Genomic DNA, 17,149 nt, shown 5'->3' with positions numbered 1-17,149 from the left:
CTCACCTTGAAGGGCACCTAGGCACAGCAGGGACAGGGCCAGGACTGAAACAGGCTGCATGGAAACCACAGTTCAGAGGACGGTGAGATTAACCCACTGAGTGACAATGACTAGAGTGGTTTACCCATGGAGGTGACACCAAGAGTGATCACACTGGGTGACACCAACCCTAGTGACACCATTATTTTGATTCCCCTTCCATATTATTGTTAACTTGTGTGTTGCACATTTCACTCTTGCCTCTCCCTACATTTCCCACTGAACCACTAAGCTGTGCCACCTCACAGGAGCCCAACACACTAAATAATTCTCTCTCCCCCATGTGCACATGTTAACAAGTTAAAAGCACACCCAGCAACAATGGCCACTGTTCTTTTCAAGTAATCCTTGGGAACGAGTTCCCTCTTGAAACAACCAAATCTTACCTGAGCTGAGTCTACAGGTACACCCAGTCCAACTTCAAAAATAACAGCAAGAACATAAGAGGCTCTGTGATATCCACAATAGCTGGACTCCATCAGGGACGAGACAGAAGCATTTATATAACGTAGGCCATCAGCCCTGGATAGATTTTGAGCAGCCTTCTCAAATATCCTATGTCCAATTTCAAACATTGTACCTTTTTGGCCTTCTGGTGATAAGCCTGTAAAATAGAACATAAAACTAAAACTGCTGGGCCATGATATTAGATATATTATGAACAGATAACTTCAATTTTACAAACTCTTACAGTTGAACATGTTCAGGGACTGACTATTCTTGTGCTACTGGAAAAGTGTGATCACTGCTTCCATAATAAGATTAGGTCTTACATTATTGGTGCAGCACAAGGGCTACATCTCCTAGGGTAGTCTTTTTACCACCATGACCCACTTCATCAGCCATGGTGGCCGCATCACACCACAGAATGCTTTGCAGCTTCGGGGTAGCTCTGATGCACATCCCGCTTCATTGGCCATGTTGCGACACAGAATGCCTTGTGGCTTCCAGATAGCACCTGCACGTGACCCACCAAAAATCAGGTTGTGACCCATAGTTTGAGAACCTCTGCCCTAGGAGCTTCTGGAGGGAGTAGCCACGTTATCTACCACAACGATAAACACAAGAATTGGCCCTTATCCCTAAAACAGTCATTCTTAAAACCTGGTCCAGAGACATTCAGCAGTTTTTCATCCATTTTTGGGTGGTGACCCCGAGACTGTAATGAAAACTATGGAAATAGAAAAATCCTAAAAAGTCAGGAACTTTTTGAAAGTTTCCACCTCACACTGAAGTAACAAACCACTTTTCCATTTCAAATTTTAAATTTAAAGGAAACATCAGCTTGCCTCTTCAACAGTGCAAGGATATGCGTTGTAAACTTCTAGGAAACTCTCCCAGCAGGGTTGACAGTACTCCCTCATATATATATCTCAATTATTGGGTCTCAGTGAAACAATGTAGCAATTAAGTTTCAGTTTGGTACTCTTTCAAGGGTCCTCCCATCTGGTGTCCTAATCTTCAATGCCATGAAGTTTAAGAACTACTGCCCTAAAATATGGTTCAGCAACTAAGAACATAAGAACAGCCCCACTGGATCAGGCCATAGGCCCACCTAGTCCAGCTTCCTGTATCTCACAGCGGCCCACCAAATGCCCCAGGGAGCACACCAGATAACAAGAGACCTCATCCTGGTGCCCTCCCTTGCATCTGGCATTCTGACATAACCCATTTCTAAAATCAGGAGGTTGCGCATACACATCATGGCTTGTACCCCGTAATGGATTTTTCCTCCAGAAACTTGTCCAATCCCCTTTTAAAGGCGTCTAGGCTAGGCGCCAGCACCACATCCTGCGGCAAGGAGTTCCAGAGACCGACCACACGCTGAGAAAAGAAATAAACTAGAAGCTCCTAAACCAAATCTGGTCCCCTGAAAGGTAATGCTTGGGTCCTTAATTGCCAGCCCTGCCACAAAAGTGGGGTGTGGAGAAAGAGGCAACTGCAGTAATGAGATGTGCCTTTTAAAGTCACCTTGGTCTACCCCAATCCCACCCTCCCAAAATGTATTCCCACTACCCAGCAGGAAAACTTACTGCCAAGCACTCCTTTTCAGCGCCCTGCTCCATGTGGAGGCCCAATGCCAACTGGTGCTGGCCTCTCCACTGGCACTGCTTGTTGCCTACAGGCAGTGAAGTGCCTTACAGAACTTTCGTGAAAGCCATTGCCAGGGCAGCATATGGGCCGCTGGCACTGCCCCAGCATTGGATCACAACCCCTAAAGTTTTCTGCATTGCCAAAGCAACCAAGGAAACTCTTGTTGATACAAAGACCATGTGCATTTCAGACCCTTAGACTGCAGCAAATGCGCAGGAGCTACTAATGGAAAGAAAAAAAAATAATTAAAATGCCCAAATTACCTTCTGGGAAGTGTAACCCAATCTCTTGCAACTGTTCAAACATGCTGTGGTATTTCTCCCTTAGTTCTTTCTCCCAGATAAAGATATCACACTTGTGGTTCCCTCCATATTTGTTCTTCATTTCCAAATAATAGTTTATGGAAAGGCCTGAAGAAAATAAAAATGAATTATCTTCACCGATTGTTTTAAGGAAACAAACAGATATATTTATTCAGGATACTTTTATGTCATCACAAAATTACGACTCTCTCCCGATTGCCCCAAATATTGTCCTGAGTTTATCTTAAGACAGTGGTTCGCAAATGTTTTAGCACCAGGACTCACTTTTTAAAATAACAGTCTTTCAGGACCCACTGGAAGTGATGTCATTAACCTGGAAGTGATGACATGGCCAGAAGTGACATCATCAAGCAGGAAAATTTTTAACACCCCAATAAGACAAAATCAAATTAAGTTAAGAGCGCAATCCCAAGTGCTCTATCAGCCAGTGCAAGTCCCGTGCGCTGGCCGAGGTCTGTCACAAATGTGCTGTAAGGCATATCAGGAGTTTGGGAGGCCAGTGCAAAGAAGTGCACAGGCCTCTCCATGCTGGAGCAAGCCCCAGGATAGGTGAGTTTGTGATGGTGGTGGGTCACCAGCATGGGAGTCTGGGGAAGGCAGGAGGAGGACGGAACTGGGATGTTCTGGGGACAAAGGGCAGGCAGTGGGAGGGCCTGTGAGGGGGGTGGAACTAGGATCCAGAACTTGGAGGGGATTCTAATGCCCCTCCCTGGAGGTCTGGTGTAGTGTCAGGTTGCTCAGATCTGCACCAGCTCTTTAGGTTGTGCAGATCCGAACAGTCCTATTTGAACTGCTGCCACATTACTTGGAGTAAGGGGAATTGATTCCCCTTGTCCCGGGTTGCACCGCAGCCAGCCCCAACCCTGCGCTGGATATAGCACAGGCTAGTTGGTCTGCCTGTTCCAGTGAGGGTTAGGATTGGGCTGCGCCCATAAGTTACTTAAAAGTTTAGAATAAGTTTAAAAATTTATTTAAAATAAAGAACCCTCCTAATCCTCCCAAGTAGTTGCTGTTCTGTTTAAAAAAAATTCCCCAAACACCCCAAAGGCTGCAATCCTATCTATACTCACCCAGGAGTAAGCACACTTGACTATCATTGGTAAAAGCATATACATAGTTAGCCTGTTCAAAGTACAGATCTGCTGGGGATTCCGTTTATGGGTCTTTTCTGACACATCTCATTTGCTCTTGAGTACAGCACTTACATTTTTGCTCTTCCTGCTTCAGTTTGAATCTATACTCAGATGCCATACTATGGATGGTTGCACACTGTTGATGGTACAGGTCAATTCTTTCCATAATGTCTTGCTTGTAGAAAGGGTTAGAAATCTGGGGCGAAAAATGTAACGCACAGGTGTTTTGCAATACTGGTAACTAAAATAGTAGTAATTGCATAAACTTTATAAGGAATGCTGAAAAAATGCTTAAAATGCAGATGTGCCATGTTTTATGCAGAGGAATAAATTACACAGGCCAACACACATTTTGCTTCCTTAAAAGTTACACCAATTCCTGGGTATATATGGCTTGCTGATTCCAAAAATGGCATCCGTTTTGCCCTATCATGTCTAGTTTTGGAGACACAGCATAGCCTCTTAGTGAATGGTTCAAGCAGCTTCCTCATGAGGAAGCCTACACCATGGCTTCCTCATGAGGAAGCAGCTTGAACAATTCACTAATAAAACTATGCCATATCTCCAAAACTAGAAGTGATAGGGCAAAACGGATGCCATTTTTTGAATCGGCATCCCAAATTCATATCAAACCACCATAAAGTTTGGAAAAAACTTTTCTGACCCTCAGTTTTGTAGGCCTGTGTTACCTGACATGGTCAAGTGACCTATACCATCCATGCCAGTTTACTGCAAATGACTATACCAAGTGACTATACCAGTGATTTTCAACCTTTTTCATCTCACGGCACACTGACAAGGCACTAAAATGGTCAAGGCACACCACCAGGTTTTTGACAACTGACAAGGCACACCATGCTGGCAGTGGGGCTCACATCTCCCATTGGCCCTATTAATAAATGACCTTCCCTCAAATTCCTGTGGTGCACCTGTGGACCACTCGCGGCACACCAGTGTGCCACGGCACAGTAATTGAAAATGGCTGGACTATACCATCCTGATTTACTGCAAACTAGGAATAATTGACAAGTCAACGTTTTCTACTATGGCAGGGCCAGGCATAATTACCCCACATTTTTCTAACTTCCACACACTTACCCTTTCAGAGCCTAGGCCATTAAGACGATAGAATTTCACTGGTCCAAAGTAGCCTTCAGGACCTGATGAATATGCACTGCCTCCAACAACAAAATATCCAGAGGTGTCGTCATAATAGAAATCTTCCCTAAAACTAGAAGACAAATGGATATTTTGAAGAGTCTGAATTTCTGTGAAGCAAATAAAAACTCTGTGCCTCTGATCAGACTTGAAGCATCAGAGCACAGTCTGTAGAACCTCCTTCTAATCAGCCGCATGGGCAGAACCCAAGAACAGTGGATAGTATGTGGAAAGCTCATGCTTTTCTCATTGTGGTGAAATTGCCACTGTAGCGCAAGAAACAAGACACCACAGTGCAAAGAACAAGGAAGGATGTCACTGTCAGCTGAATAAATGATGTAATTTGCCTTATCTATGTGGTTCATTCTGTACTGCATTCTGTACTGCAGCGAGTCATGGACTCTTTGCTCACAACAGGAGAGGAAACTGAACGCTTTCCACATGCGCTGCCTCCGATGCATCCTCGGCATCACCTGGCAGGACAAAGTTCCAAACAACACAGTCCTGGAACGAGCTGGAATCCCTAGCATGTATGCACTGCTGAAACAGAGACGCCTGCGTTGGCTTGGTCATGTTGTGAGAATGGATGACAGCCGGATCCCAAAGGATCTCCTCTATGGAGAACTCGTGCAAGGAAAGCGCCCTACAGGTAGACCACAGCTGTGATACAAGGACATCTGCAAGAGGGATCTGAAGGCCTTAGGAGTGGACCTCAACAGGTGGGAAACCCTGGCCTCTGAGTGGCCCGCTTGGAGGCAGGCTGTGCAGCATGGCCTTTCCCAGTTTGAAGAGACACTTGGCCAACAGTCTGAGGCAAAGAAGGAAGGCCCATAGCCAGGGAGACAGACCAGGGACAGATTGCACTTGCTCCTGGTGTGGAAGGGGTTGTCACTCCCGAATCGACCTTTTCAGCCACACTAGATGCTGTTCCAGAACCACCATTCAGAGCGCGATACCATAGTCTTTCGAGACTGAAGGTTGCCAACATGTCATGTGGTTCATTCTTACAAACAGTGGCATAGCTAAAGGGGCCTGGGGGGATACACTGACCCAGGTATCAGGCCTTGAGAGGGTGCCAACCTTCACCCCCATCAGCGTATCCTGAGGCATCCAGGAGGAGCTCTGAGATGCAAGGAAGTGCCTCCTAAAGGCCTCCCAAAAGGCACTTCTGGTTTTTTCAAAAACCAGAAGTGCCTTTCTAAGGCCTCCAGGAAGCCTTTTGAAGCCTTCAAGGCTGGAGCAGGCTGCATGTGGCCTCTCTGCACCTCAGACCACCTCCCATGGGGTGTTCTGGGCGCCTGGCCCCTGTGGTGGGTGAAAATTTTTGTGCCCTCGGGTGACAGATCCCTTAGCTATGCGACTGTTTCCACACATTAGGAGGACTTTATAGTACTGGACCACAGGATAGTGATGACTGCCATGTCACTTGAGTAACATATGAAGCATGTTCATTCTTCACCAAGGTCCACGGTTTGAGCTGGTAAACAATGAGGAAATAATTTCATTGGTAAATTGCTTGCATTCCAAATAAAGAAAGGTCAAATGCAAATGCTTCGGTCTGGAGACCCAGCTGCACAGCTCAGATTGGTCTTATGCCATCACAGAAAACACACGATTCAAAACCATCTCAGTTACTACTTGTTTATGGAGGGGAAATTGCTCTTACATAAAAGTTTCGTGCTGATGGATATTCAGGTTCTTTCCAACAGTGGTTATTTCTATCTAAAAGGAAAAGTTATGAAATATTAGTTCTAAAAGTTGAAATGCTACACTTCATTTAATAGTATTTAACTACTCTTGGTTTGAAAAAATCAAGAAATCAACATTCAATTTTCACAAAATTATCTCACATTTATTTGCTCTCTATGAAAATTCTGACAGCCTGTACATAAGAACATAAGAACAGCCCCACTGGATCAGGCCATAGGCCCATCTAGTCCAGCTTCCTGTATCTCACAGCGGCCCACCAAATGCCCCAGGGAGCACACCAGACAACAAGAAGACCTGCAAGGCCTCCTGGGAATTGTAGTTTAAGAACATAAGAACAGCCCCACTGGATCAGGCCATAGGCCCATCTAGTCCAGCTTCCTGTATCTCACAGCGGCCCACCAAATGCCCCAGGGAGCACACCAGATAACAAGAGACCTCATCCTGGTGCCCTCCCTTGCATCTGGCATTCTGACATAGCCCATTTCTGTCTAGTTGGCAGAAAGACAGGACTAGGTCTTGGGCTCAGGTGCTTCATCCCTTGTCATGGGTAGATGTAAATGAATGAACCTGGGAGATCCTGTCTTGATTTGAACATGCAGTCTCTTTGACTTGCTTTCTAGCGGGCTCCATATGCCACTGTCACTACTACTGCAAACACCACTGGATAGCCTAAGCTAGTCAAAATGGCATGCCACCAGGGACAGTGTTGTAGGTGGATCCATGCCCAGTCAATCTCTGCTGCTGCCACTGCTTCCTACTACTGCGCAGTAAGCCAAGCTCATGAGGCGAAGGTGGGGAGCAGCGGTTGCATTCATCTTCTTCCTCCTCCACGACTATTTTACAACTCCCAGGTGCCCAGACTCTGTGTCAAGGGCCACACTGCCAATGATCTCACTTTCCAAAGAGTGCAGTCTCTTCTGACACCATCTTGGTTCCTCAGCTGATATTCCTGAGAGTCAGCCAGGACTTTGCCCTGGAGGGGGTGAGGCATGGCTATCTGTGATCAAGATCATGCCAATAAAGGGCCATGGATCAGAACAGAAAGCTGAAGCGCCGTGGGGCACCTGTGTGTCACCTTCCTCTATAGTCTGGCTCCCCACCTTGGCATAATCTCATTGCAAGCACAAGTCTTCCCACATAATCGAACAGCCCAATCCAATCCTTCCTTCCCTCCCCCACCACGCTCATGCAGCCACAACAAAAATATGTGTGCTGTATTCAGTGGGAAAGCAGGGTTGGGAGGCTTCAATAGGGAAAGGGGATTTAAACCCCTTTACCACTTTGTAAGTCTCTCGTTTCTCAGTGGGTTTCCTTGGACCTGCGCTAGTGATTTTGCTAGCACAAGTCTGAGGACAGAAAGGGGGTGAGAGGCTGCAGGAAAGAGGGACAGGATCCGGTGCACGCCATCACTGCCAGATCCACCCTCTTTCTTCAGTAAGATGCTATGAAAGGGTTGCCAGCAAGTTCTGTATACCTGTCCTCCGTTAACAGAGAGGTCAAGTCGAAACCACTGCTTCAAAGGAAGGCTGAAGGTAGTTTTCACAGCTATGTCTTCTCCTCTGACGAGGTGCATTTGGATATGGACACAACCTGAAACACAACCCCAGAGAAGACTCTAGTTGGTCAAGTAAAGGCAACAAAAATCTTGAAGGCAGGAGTGGCCTTTCTACCTAAATTTCAGGCAATTCCTTGACTCTCCCCCCCCCCCAATACAGTTGGGGCATCCATATCCAGAGATCGTGTATCCGTAGATCTGGCTAAACGTAGATCCAGATTCACATTGAGCCAGTCTTGGCCCCACTTGAACCCTCCAGAGGTGAGCAGAGCGATTGGGCTTCAGAATGAGGCAACCAGGTCTCAGAATGCCTTATACGGCATAAATATGTCACTTCTGGTTTCCCTTGGGAAACTGGAAGTTCTGTTTTTTGGCCTGAAATGGCCATTCTGGAGCCCACAGAGGCAGCGGGTGGATGTGCGCTGCCTCTGTGGGCTTCAGAAAGTCCTCCAGAGTGCTCTAGTCACCTTTGGAGGGCTTACAGGGCTGAAAATTGCAGATTTCACTATCTGTGATTTTCAGTATCTATGGGGGGGAGGGCACAAGAACGAATCCCCTGCAGATACCGATGCCCCACTTATATATAAAATATCATTTCCTGCCCTTATAAGGAGCTCGCAACAGTATGTCATTGGATCCATGTCTCTTTAAGTTCTGTAATTTTACAGTATCAGGTGTTCCCAGAACTAATCCTATTATTTAAAACCACACAAAACAGTTCATATAAGGTGGCCGCCACATAATTGCCTCATGGGGATGCTCATACCATACACCATTTGTATGAAGAAGTTCTCCCACATGAATGCTCCCATGATGTTGGAAGTCCTTTTTGAGCTGCCACCACTGTGGAAATGAAGAACCCAATCCTATCCAATTTTCCAGTGCCAGTGCTGCTATCCCTATGGGGTATGCACAGCTTCCTGTGTTGGGGAGGCAGTCATGGAGGCCTCCTCAAGGTATGGGAACGTTTGTTCCCATACCTTGGGGCTGCATTGCGGCTGTCCCAGTGCTGGAAAATTGGATAGGATTGGGCCCTAAAATGGCTCATATAAAGACCACTCACATGGAGGTGCAACTTCACACAAACAATGTCACCATCTGAGCCAGTAGCAAGAACACACGCTTCTGAGGAGAGAGTGTGAAAGGTCCTAGGCAATTATTATCCACCTCCATCCTAAAATGTCTTAGAAGGTGTGTCATAGAGGGGGACATACTGAGATGAATGAAAGAGAACGACAACGGAAATGCATTGGTTCTTTCTGAAAAGCTACAGGACTTTCTGAAGTTGTGAAAGACTATTGAAATGTGTTAAATCTAGGGCAATTGGCTGGGCGCTATATGTTGGTTTTGGGGGGGGGGGGCTGTCAACAAATATCTGTCTTTAAATTTAGCTGTTATCATTTGCCCCAAAGACTTCAGGGAATTATAGTTTGGTAAAGGTGCTGAGAATTCACAGACATCTATTGTTCTTCATCACAGACCTACTACTATTCCTGCAGACCTATTCCCCTGGGAATTTAAGTTTATTGAGCAAATAAGCACAAAGTGTGAGATGGTGCATATTCACTCCTTTGTGAGCCTTCACTGAACCAGAGCCTAAATTACTAACCCATTCAGCCTCCATAGAACATGCAATATCATGTGTCTGCCCTGCTTTGTATTGATTTCAAGATGCATTACCCAGGCAGTGGTGTCACTTGCAGGGTGCAGACCACACTGGGTGACACCACTAGAGGGGGTGACATCAGACATGCTGCAGCATGTGGCTGGCTCAGGAGAATCATGGTGAGTGGCTAGTCTGCAGTGAACCGGCCAACCTGGCTAGTATGGAAAGCCAGTCGCATTCTCATGAGAGGATGGGGGTCAAAGCAAGACCGGAAGGGACAGGGCCGTGGGAGTGACACCACTGGCACACTGGGTGACACCAAGCCCAGTAACGCCACTGTATGGAGGGGCAGTACAACCTGAAACACCCTCAATGCACTAAAAACACATATACACAAAAAACCCCTTACCAACTGAAAGTTCCACACTTCTGAGTTTCATACTTCCTCAGAATCTGCTACAAATGCAACCACTTCTAGCGGCTGAGTGGATGGGCGGACCTACAGAAATCATTTTGTGCATATATGAAACTTTCCACATACAATTATATAGCTGGGTCCTCTGTATCAGAGGATTTGGGACTCGTGGATTTGACCCAACGTGCGTCCTGAACCCTTGGCTAAGGAGCCACTGAGTCTCCCAGGCACGGCCAGAAACTCTTTCCAGTCACAACTGGAGGCCTTTCTGAGGCCTGCAGAGGCCACAGGCAGCCCCTCAGAATGGCTATTGACATGACCAGCACAAGGTTTCGGTCACGTCCAGAGCCCTTATGGACTGCAACCTACAAATTTTAATTTCCATGGGTTTTGGCATCCGTGGGAGATCCGGGAATTGATCCCCCATAGATACCAAGGTCCCACCTGTATAGCCTGTTACCCCTGTCTCCATTCATCTGGTTGCTTTTCTAAAACATGAAGATACATTTAAAAAAATTACATGATTTCTATTTACTATGTTAAAGGTATCATGGTTTCAATTTATTCTGCATTAAATTTTTTCCCCTACTTACCTTCCTCAGTTAGAAAAACCGCAGGGGTGCCATACATTTCCTCAGAATCAATGAAATACAATATTCCACACAAAGGATTTTTGCAGTAACTAAGCAAATAAAGCCAGGCTGAAACAGTAAACCTGGACAAGCAGAGGAAATGGATGAGAAACAAGGAATTGACTTTGAATGCAACAATAACTTTATTCAGTCTATTGGCCTTCACAGGAGAACTATCATAAACAATTTAGGTTGAGGTCTAAGTTTCCCACAGATATTCAGATAAGCACCAAGGCTCAGAGGTGAAAAGACAAGCAATGGCCCAATCCTATCCATGTGCTCTGCTGCCTAAACTCGTGTTCTGCCTGCGGAGCACACTTTATGGCATCATAAACTCCATTCAAGATGTGCGCATAGCCACATGCCTCCAGGCCACCACTGTTGGAGCACAGGACCCTGCGCATGGCAGAGGTGAGAAGAGGCCCTGCTAACATTGGTGAGTGGGTGGGGTGGGTGGAACAAGGTGGGGGGGGGTAAGAGCATCAGGGGAGTGATGGTGGAGACAGAAGGGGGTGTCATCCAGCACAAGCGACTTGCGCAGGATGCTATTCCCTCTGGAACCTGCCATCACATCCCCTTTGTCTCCTCGGACTTGCACCAGCTAAAGCGCTGGCGCAGGTCCAAGTAGACTCACTGGTGGATCAAGGGGCTTATGGAGGGGTAAACCTCTCCCAAGTCTCCTGATCATCCCCCCACCACCTTAGCATGCGGTGCAGCCAATTTTCATGCAGCTGAATGCTGTGGTGGGGGAAAAGGATAGGATTGGGCTGCTGGATGAAATCCTATACATACTTTCCTGGGAATAGATCATATTGAACTCAATGGGTCTTAGTTCTGAGTAGACAAGCGTAAGGGTATTTTTACCTGACCTTTCCACCTTCTCATACAAGAAGATTCCCAAAACAGATTCCAAATATTAACTTTCTCTTACTCTGTTAGTTGAGTTGGCAGATAATGTGTATTCCAGTGAATTTATTTTTCCTCCTCTACTTCCCATGCTTAATATCAAACACCAAAATGACATCTTTTTTTTGGTTGTTTGTTTCCATATATAGACAATTTGGTAGTGGGGAGGGAAAACATTCGAGGTGACTGGAGTTCTAATTACGGTCACATTGCTGGAGATGCTCTAGGTCTAGGTCTTTCCTGCTACAGTCAGTGGGTTGGACTAGATGACCATGTGGGACCTTCCAACTCTTTGATTCTATAACCCAAGGAAAAGAAGAACGTCTGCGCCACAGGATCCCTGCTGAGAGGCAATTCATTAGAGAGATCATGTGTCCAGGTCAGGCAGGCAGGCTGTGCAGCTGTTGCAAACTTGTCACAGGATAAATAAGGGCACAGCCTGTGCAGATTGCAGAAAGGAAAGAATGTCTGCAAGTCTTATGGCTCTGCTCTGTGTCACACTGATGTAAACCCCAGGTGATTTGCAGAGGATACTATTTGACTGCTAGGGGAGAGTAGATTTTTAAGTGTTTGCTCGATGTGTTGGATGGACTGATTCCAGTTCCATGTTTAAGTCAAAGGCAAAAATGTATTTATGGACCAGAGCAGAAAACTGGAGACAATCTCAGTCCCAGGGGCTAGCATTATATTCTCCTAAACTGCAAAAATGAGTGTTGGTTCACACAGGGCGCAATCCTAACCCCTTCTGTCAGTGCTTTCCATCACTGACATAAGGGCAATGCAGCTCTGACGTAAGGGAACAAACATTCCCTGACTTTGAGGAGGCCTCCGTGAGTGACACCCAACTGCAGGATGCAGCACATGTCCCATTGGCACTGCTATGCCAGTGCTGGAAAGCACTGACATAAGGGGTTAGGATTGCACCCAGAGGCATGTACATCACTTGGTATCTCTATATTTGTTACTTCTGTGCTTCACATTTCCAAGTAATTTCGAAAGTTGAAAGTGCTTCACAGATCCCATTGCAAAAATCTTGACAATAAAAACTGAATTGTTATAAACAGTATAGTCTCCATACAGTAGATGTGGAGAGCTGATGTTGAGAGTGATTCCCTTCAATTGAAAGACTACAAGCTACCCCACCCCTTTCCCACACACAGAGTCAAACCAGGATTAAGTTTCCTGAATCACAAACTGCACCAGGAACTACCATATATAAACAATGACTTGTTAGTGTTAGCAAATACTACTGCAAAAATAGGAAGTTGCTTAATATGGAGTCAGACCATTGGTCCATCTAACTTGGTAATGTGGACACTGACTGATGGTGGCTCTTCAGGGCTTCAGGGATTTACACTATCCTGGACATGCAAGGGGTTGAATTTGAGACCTTCCACATACTAAGTAGGTGCTAAACCAGTAAGCTTAGGATCCTCCTCAAATGAGAAAGCTTCTCTGAACATAAATTGTGTCACTTTCTCCAAGACAAAATACTCTTCTGATTAACCCATTTTTGACCAACCCATAGATATACATTTGGTATAAATTTGGTCCCTGTTGTGTATATGCAACGTTGGGCCGAAGTGGCTTTTAACAGACAGACAGTTTAAAAACAGAACACCAAAACGAACAGGCAAGCCCGTGAAAAGGATTTTCAGGTTTAGAAAGCCAAACTATAGTGCTTTTATCTGCTTACATTGGGTAATTAGTCTGATGCTTCCGGATGCTTTCGAGCTCTCTGTTCTTAAATTTCTGAAACTTCTTCACAATTCCTGTCCTCTCTCCACTGGATGCGTACAGAAAGTCAAGCAACACAACAGTACCTGTAAAATGCAGCAATTATTGATCTGTCCAAACTATAAAGTCCCAGTGCAGAAGATGCTACATTACTGAAAAGAATTATCTGAAAAAAATGGAATGGGATGTATTTCCAGCTGATGCTTAAAATTGTGATATTTAAGGTTTCTGGCCCAAGGTTATCTTCGATCAGCCTGCACGGTGTGGGCCACTGACGCAGTGTCCACTACATCCTGTGGGGGAAGGGGAACAGGCCAGCTAGCAGAGGTAAGAAAGTTTTACTTACCTCCTCTGCCACTGCCTGGTTCCCAATGAGACTCCTCAAGGCTCAAGTTCTTTTGCCTATGTAGGTGGAAGGAGCCTTCTGAGGACATGTCTGGGCTGGGCCAGGGGCACAGGATCTGGTGAGCGCTGCTGAAGTTGAGATCTGTCCTTATCCTGGCCCAATCCCTCCCCAGTCTACCCCAGAACTTATCTCTCCACCATGTGGGGTCCACTGGTAGCCAATGGAGTGCTGTTGACAGTGCACAGCCTTCTGGGTCTTGCACCAGTGGCAGCACTCTTTAGACCAGTAGAGAGGCTACTGCGATGGTGGCTCTCACAGTCAGCCAGCATACCAGCAGACAGAACTGGGTCAAAGTTTATAACAATTGCTAGAGGTGGGTGAAAACAGTTTTGCTCTTTCATGGACTTCAGTGTTATTCCAAAATAAAAATAGCTGAAAGCGGCATTATGTGGTTTCCCCCCCCCCAAAAATCAATATTTTAATCAATTGTAAATCATTTTTAGCAATTATTAAGTACTCTCCTTCGAATTAGATGCAGTCCAAATCAAGTAGAGACTTGTGAATTGGTTCCAAATGTGGAAAAAGAATATAGAAATAATTTATGTTTTGGAATTTCCACACCAAGTAATTTATGTGCTGGAGGCTAATAAAGGGATAAGGTTTAGGGTAAGTGTAAGGGTTAGGAAGTGCCATTTCTGGGCACAAGGTTCTGGTCTTGACTTTTAAGGCCCTTTACAGCTCAGGACCAGGGTATTTGAAGGGCTGCCTTTTTTCATATAATCCGATTGATCCTCTGAGGTCATCACAGGGGACCCTTTTAACCGTTCCACCAGTGATGAAGGTGAAGGGGATGGTGGCAAGGAACAGGGCCTTCTTGGTAGTGGTGCCCCAATTGTGGCATTCACTCTCTCTGGAATAATTTATTTATTTATTTGCTGTATTTTTCTCCCCACAAGGGGAACTGAGAATGGGTTCATCCAGTAGGGTCGTAAGACCTTTTTATTCAATATGGTGTTCAATAGCTGACATTATGGATTGGTGTTGTAATTAAATTTAACTTTTAATTGCTTTTAATTGGGGGTTCAGTCTTGTTTAAATTGCTTTAATTATTTTTAATGTTTTATTATGCTATACGTTTTTAAATCTGTAATCAAGTGACCTTGATTGCTCTTCCGGGAGAAAGGCAGGGTAAAAATTCTTCAAACAAAAATTTTACTATTACAATTTTAATATGTATAAATTTCACTTATAAAATAAGTAATTTTAATAAGTATGCACATAAAGGAGTATGATGTCATTTAATCTAACAGGTATATCACTGAGTGGAAACGTTATCATCAACATCACTACACTAGAACAATTTAGTAATTTACAGTGTCACAATGGAGTGGTTTGTGCCTTACACAATGGATCAGATTAGTTTATTCAATTCAGTCATGCAAATAGAGAATACACTCTATTAACATGCAGCCTGCTGATTTGATCTGAATGTTAAGCAAACCTTCTATGAGTAATTGCACTTTGATAAAGATCACAATACTGCAGGTTTACTAGATTTCCTGTACATACAACATGTCTATATTAGCTACATGCAGCACATTCATGGCCCGAAGGAAAATCAAAGAGCCTGTTCTCTTCCTATTTAATCAAGCTACCCAGTACAGTGTTTCTCAACCAGTGATTTGGGAACCACCAGTGGTACTCGAGGTGCTATTTGGTGGTATTCATGGGACCCCTGGACACCTGCCACCCGACAGTAAGACCAAGAATGCAACACAACAAACAGTGGTAGGAGTCTTGGCTTGGCAGGCAGAGCTCCAAAGCATGCTTTTACATGCTCAAAAAAAGCCCTCCCATCTATCCTGAGCCTCTAACTGGTGTGTGTTGTGTTGCATCTGACCTCCCAACCCAGAAGGAACTGGTGATGATGTCACTGCCAGTTACTTCTGGTGGTACTTCAAATAGGACCATGTGAAGCGGTACAGTAGAGGACAAACGTTCAGAAACACTGCCCTAGTATGGTTGCCTAGAGATAATCCTTACTCACCAGTAGTGACCAAGAAAGCGGCTATTTACAAGCCTGATGTACCAGAATACATCATAATAGTCAGGCAAAAACTCATGACTCCGATACGTTTTGTTCACCATACATGAAGCAAGTTGAGTCATTGATCCAGCAATTCAAAAATCTTTTAGAAAAATATCCTCATTGATTTACTACGTATAATATACAATCTCAGTACCAATGTTCTAGATCAGCTATTTTCAACCACTGTGCCGTGGCACACTGATGTGCTGCGAGTGGTCCACAGGTGTGCCACAGGAATTTGGGGGAAGGTCATTTATTAATAGGGCCAATGGGAGATGTGAGCCCCCACTGGCAGCATGGTGTGCCTTGTCAATTGTCAAAAACCTGGTGGTGTGCCTTGACCATTTTAGTGCCTTGTCAGTGTGCCGTGAGATGAAAAAGGTTGAAAATCACTGTCCTAGATTAACAGCAATTTTCAACCACTATGCACATGGCACATGGAGACTGATCACAGGTGTGTCATGGGAGTGTGTATCATGGGAGCACTCAATAGCTGCTGCAGAGTTGACTAGCCCAGATAGGGCTTTGGTGGCAGCCTCTGCTGCCATTCCTCTCCTCCTCCCGGGCCTGAACCGCCCCCTCCGCCCAGTTTTGCACCCTCCTCACCTTCCTCCCACCCCTCCCGCCACCCCAGAATGCCTTCCCATCATTCAGTGGCCTATTTACCGCCAGGGGCTCCCGCTCTCCAAGCAGCACAGAGGCTCAGCGCAAACTGGTGTTAACCTCTCCGCCGGCACCATCCCTCTCCTGGCTGCTGCTGGCACTTTTGCAACAGCCAAGAGTGGTGCTGCCCAGTCACAGGATTGGACCATCAGTGAATACTTCACTCATTTAAATCCTTCATATAATTTGGTGTAACAAGTCCCCCACTGCAAAAAACAGGATAGCTGCTCCCGCACTTACCAGTCTCATGAGGACACTGAGGTATTCTGTTCTCTTGGAGTCTCCATGTACATTCCAAACTCCATGTCAAACACACTTTGTGCTCTTTGTATGGGCGCTCAAAAGGTGGAACAGTTTCCAACAAAGTGTAGTCCTTTGCAATTGCTTGCAGGTAGCTTTCTTTCTGCGGCCCATAGTTGAATTTTCCTTGCTTATGACTAATCCATGCGTACAGTATCACAGTATGCACTATTAAGGAGTGTCTGATAAAATAATCATCTCTGAAAACCATACTGCTTGGAAATTTCAGGTTCACTGTTTGAACCCTGCTCACATGGAGATCATCATCGTTCTCCCACCTTCTCTTATACACGGACACCGCAGTTCTGAATTCCAGAGAGGCTACAGCTTCGATGGTGACAATGCAAGGTTTGGAGCATAAATAGCGAACTGAAACTTCAGTATCATTGAGCACTCTTTTGTTCCAAACATCCAGCTTGATAAAATCTTCATAAAATATATTC

The 17,149-nt window shown here is 45.3% G+C and overlaps 1 protein-coding gene across 1 annotated transcript in view; it reads right to left on the bottom strand.

Annotated features, from left to right (window-relative positions):
* The window catches only part of SEL1L3 (SEL1L family member 3), a 33,614-nt gene extending 16,682 nt beyond the window's left edge, over positions 1 to 16,932 (bottom strand). Inside the window, exons 1-9 of the mRNA XM_066632360.1 lie at positions 16,647 to 16,932; positions 13,268 to 13,394; positions 10,627 to 10,748; positions 7,932 to 8,047; positions 6,414 to 6,469; positions 4,688 to 4,820; positions 3,662 to 3,785; positions 2,397 to 2,567; positions 426 to 628 (exon numbers count right to left, since the gene is read on the bottom strand). Of these exons, the coding sequence (XP_066488457.1) occupies positions 426 to 628; positions 2,397 to 2,567; positions 3,662 to 3,785; positions 4,688 to 4,820; positions 6,414 to 6,469; positions 7,932 to 8,047; positions 10,627 to 10,748; positions 13,268 to 13,394; positions 16,647 to 16,917 (1,323 nt within the window). The 5' untranslated portion in view covers positions 16,918 to 16,932. The remainder of the gene's footprint in view (positions 1 to 425; positions 629 to 2,396; positions 2,568 to 3,661; positions 3,786 to 4,687; positions 4,821 to 6,413; positions 6,470 to 7,931; positions 8,048 to 10,626; positions 10,749 to 13,267; positions 13,395 to 16,646) is intronic.
* Between the last annotated feature and the right edge of the window lie 217 nt (positions 16,933 to 17,149).

The sequence above is a fragment of the Tiliqua scincoides genome, chromosome 6 (genome assembly GCF_035046505.1).
Source record: "Tiliqua scincoides isolate rTilSci1 chromosome 6, rTilSci1.hap2, whole genome shotgun sequence".
Classification (NCBI taxonomy): Eukaryota; Metazoa; Chordata; class Lepidosauria; order Squamata; family Scincidae; genus Tiliqua; species Tiliqua scincoides.
This window is presented reverse-complemented; position numbering and strand designations above follow the sequence as displayed.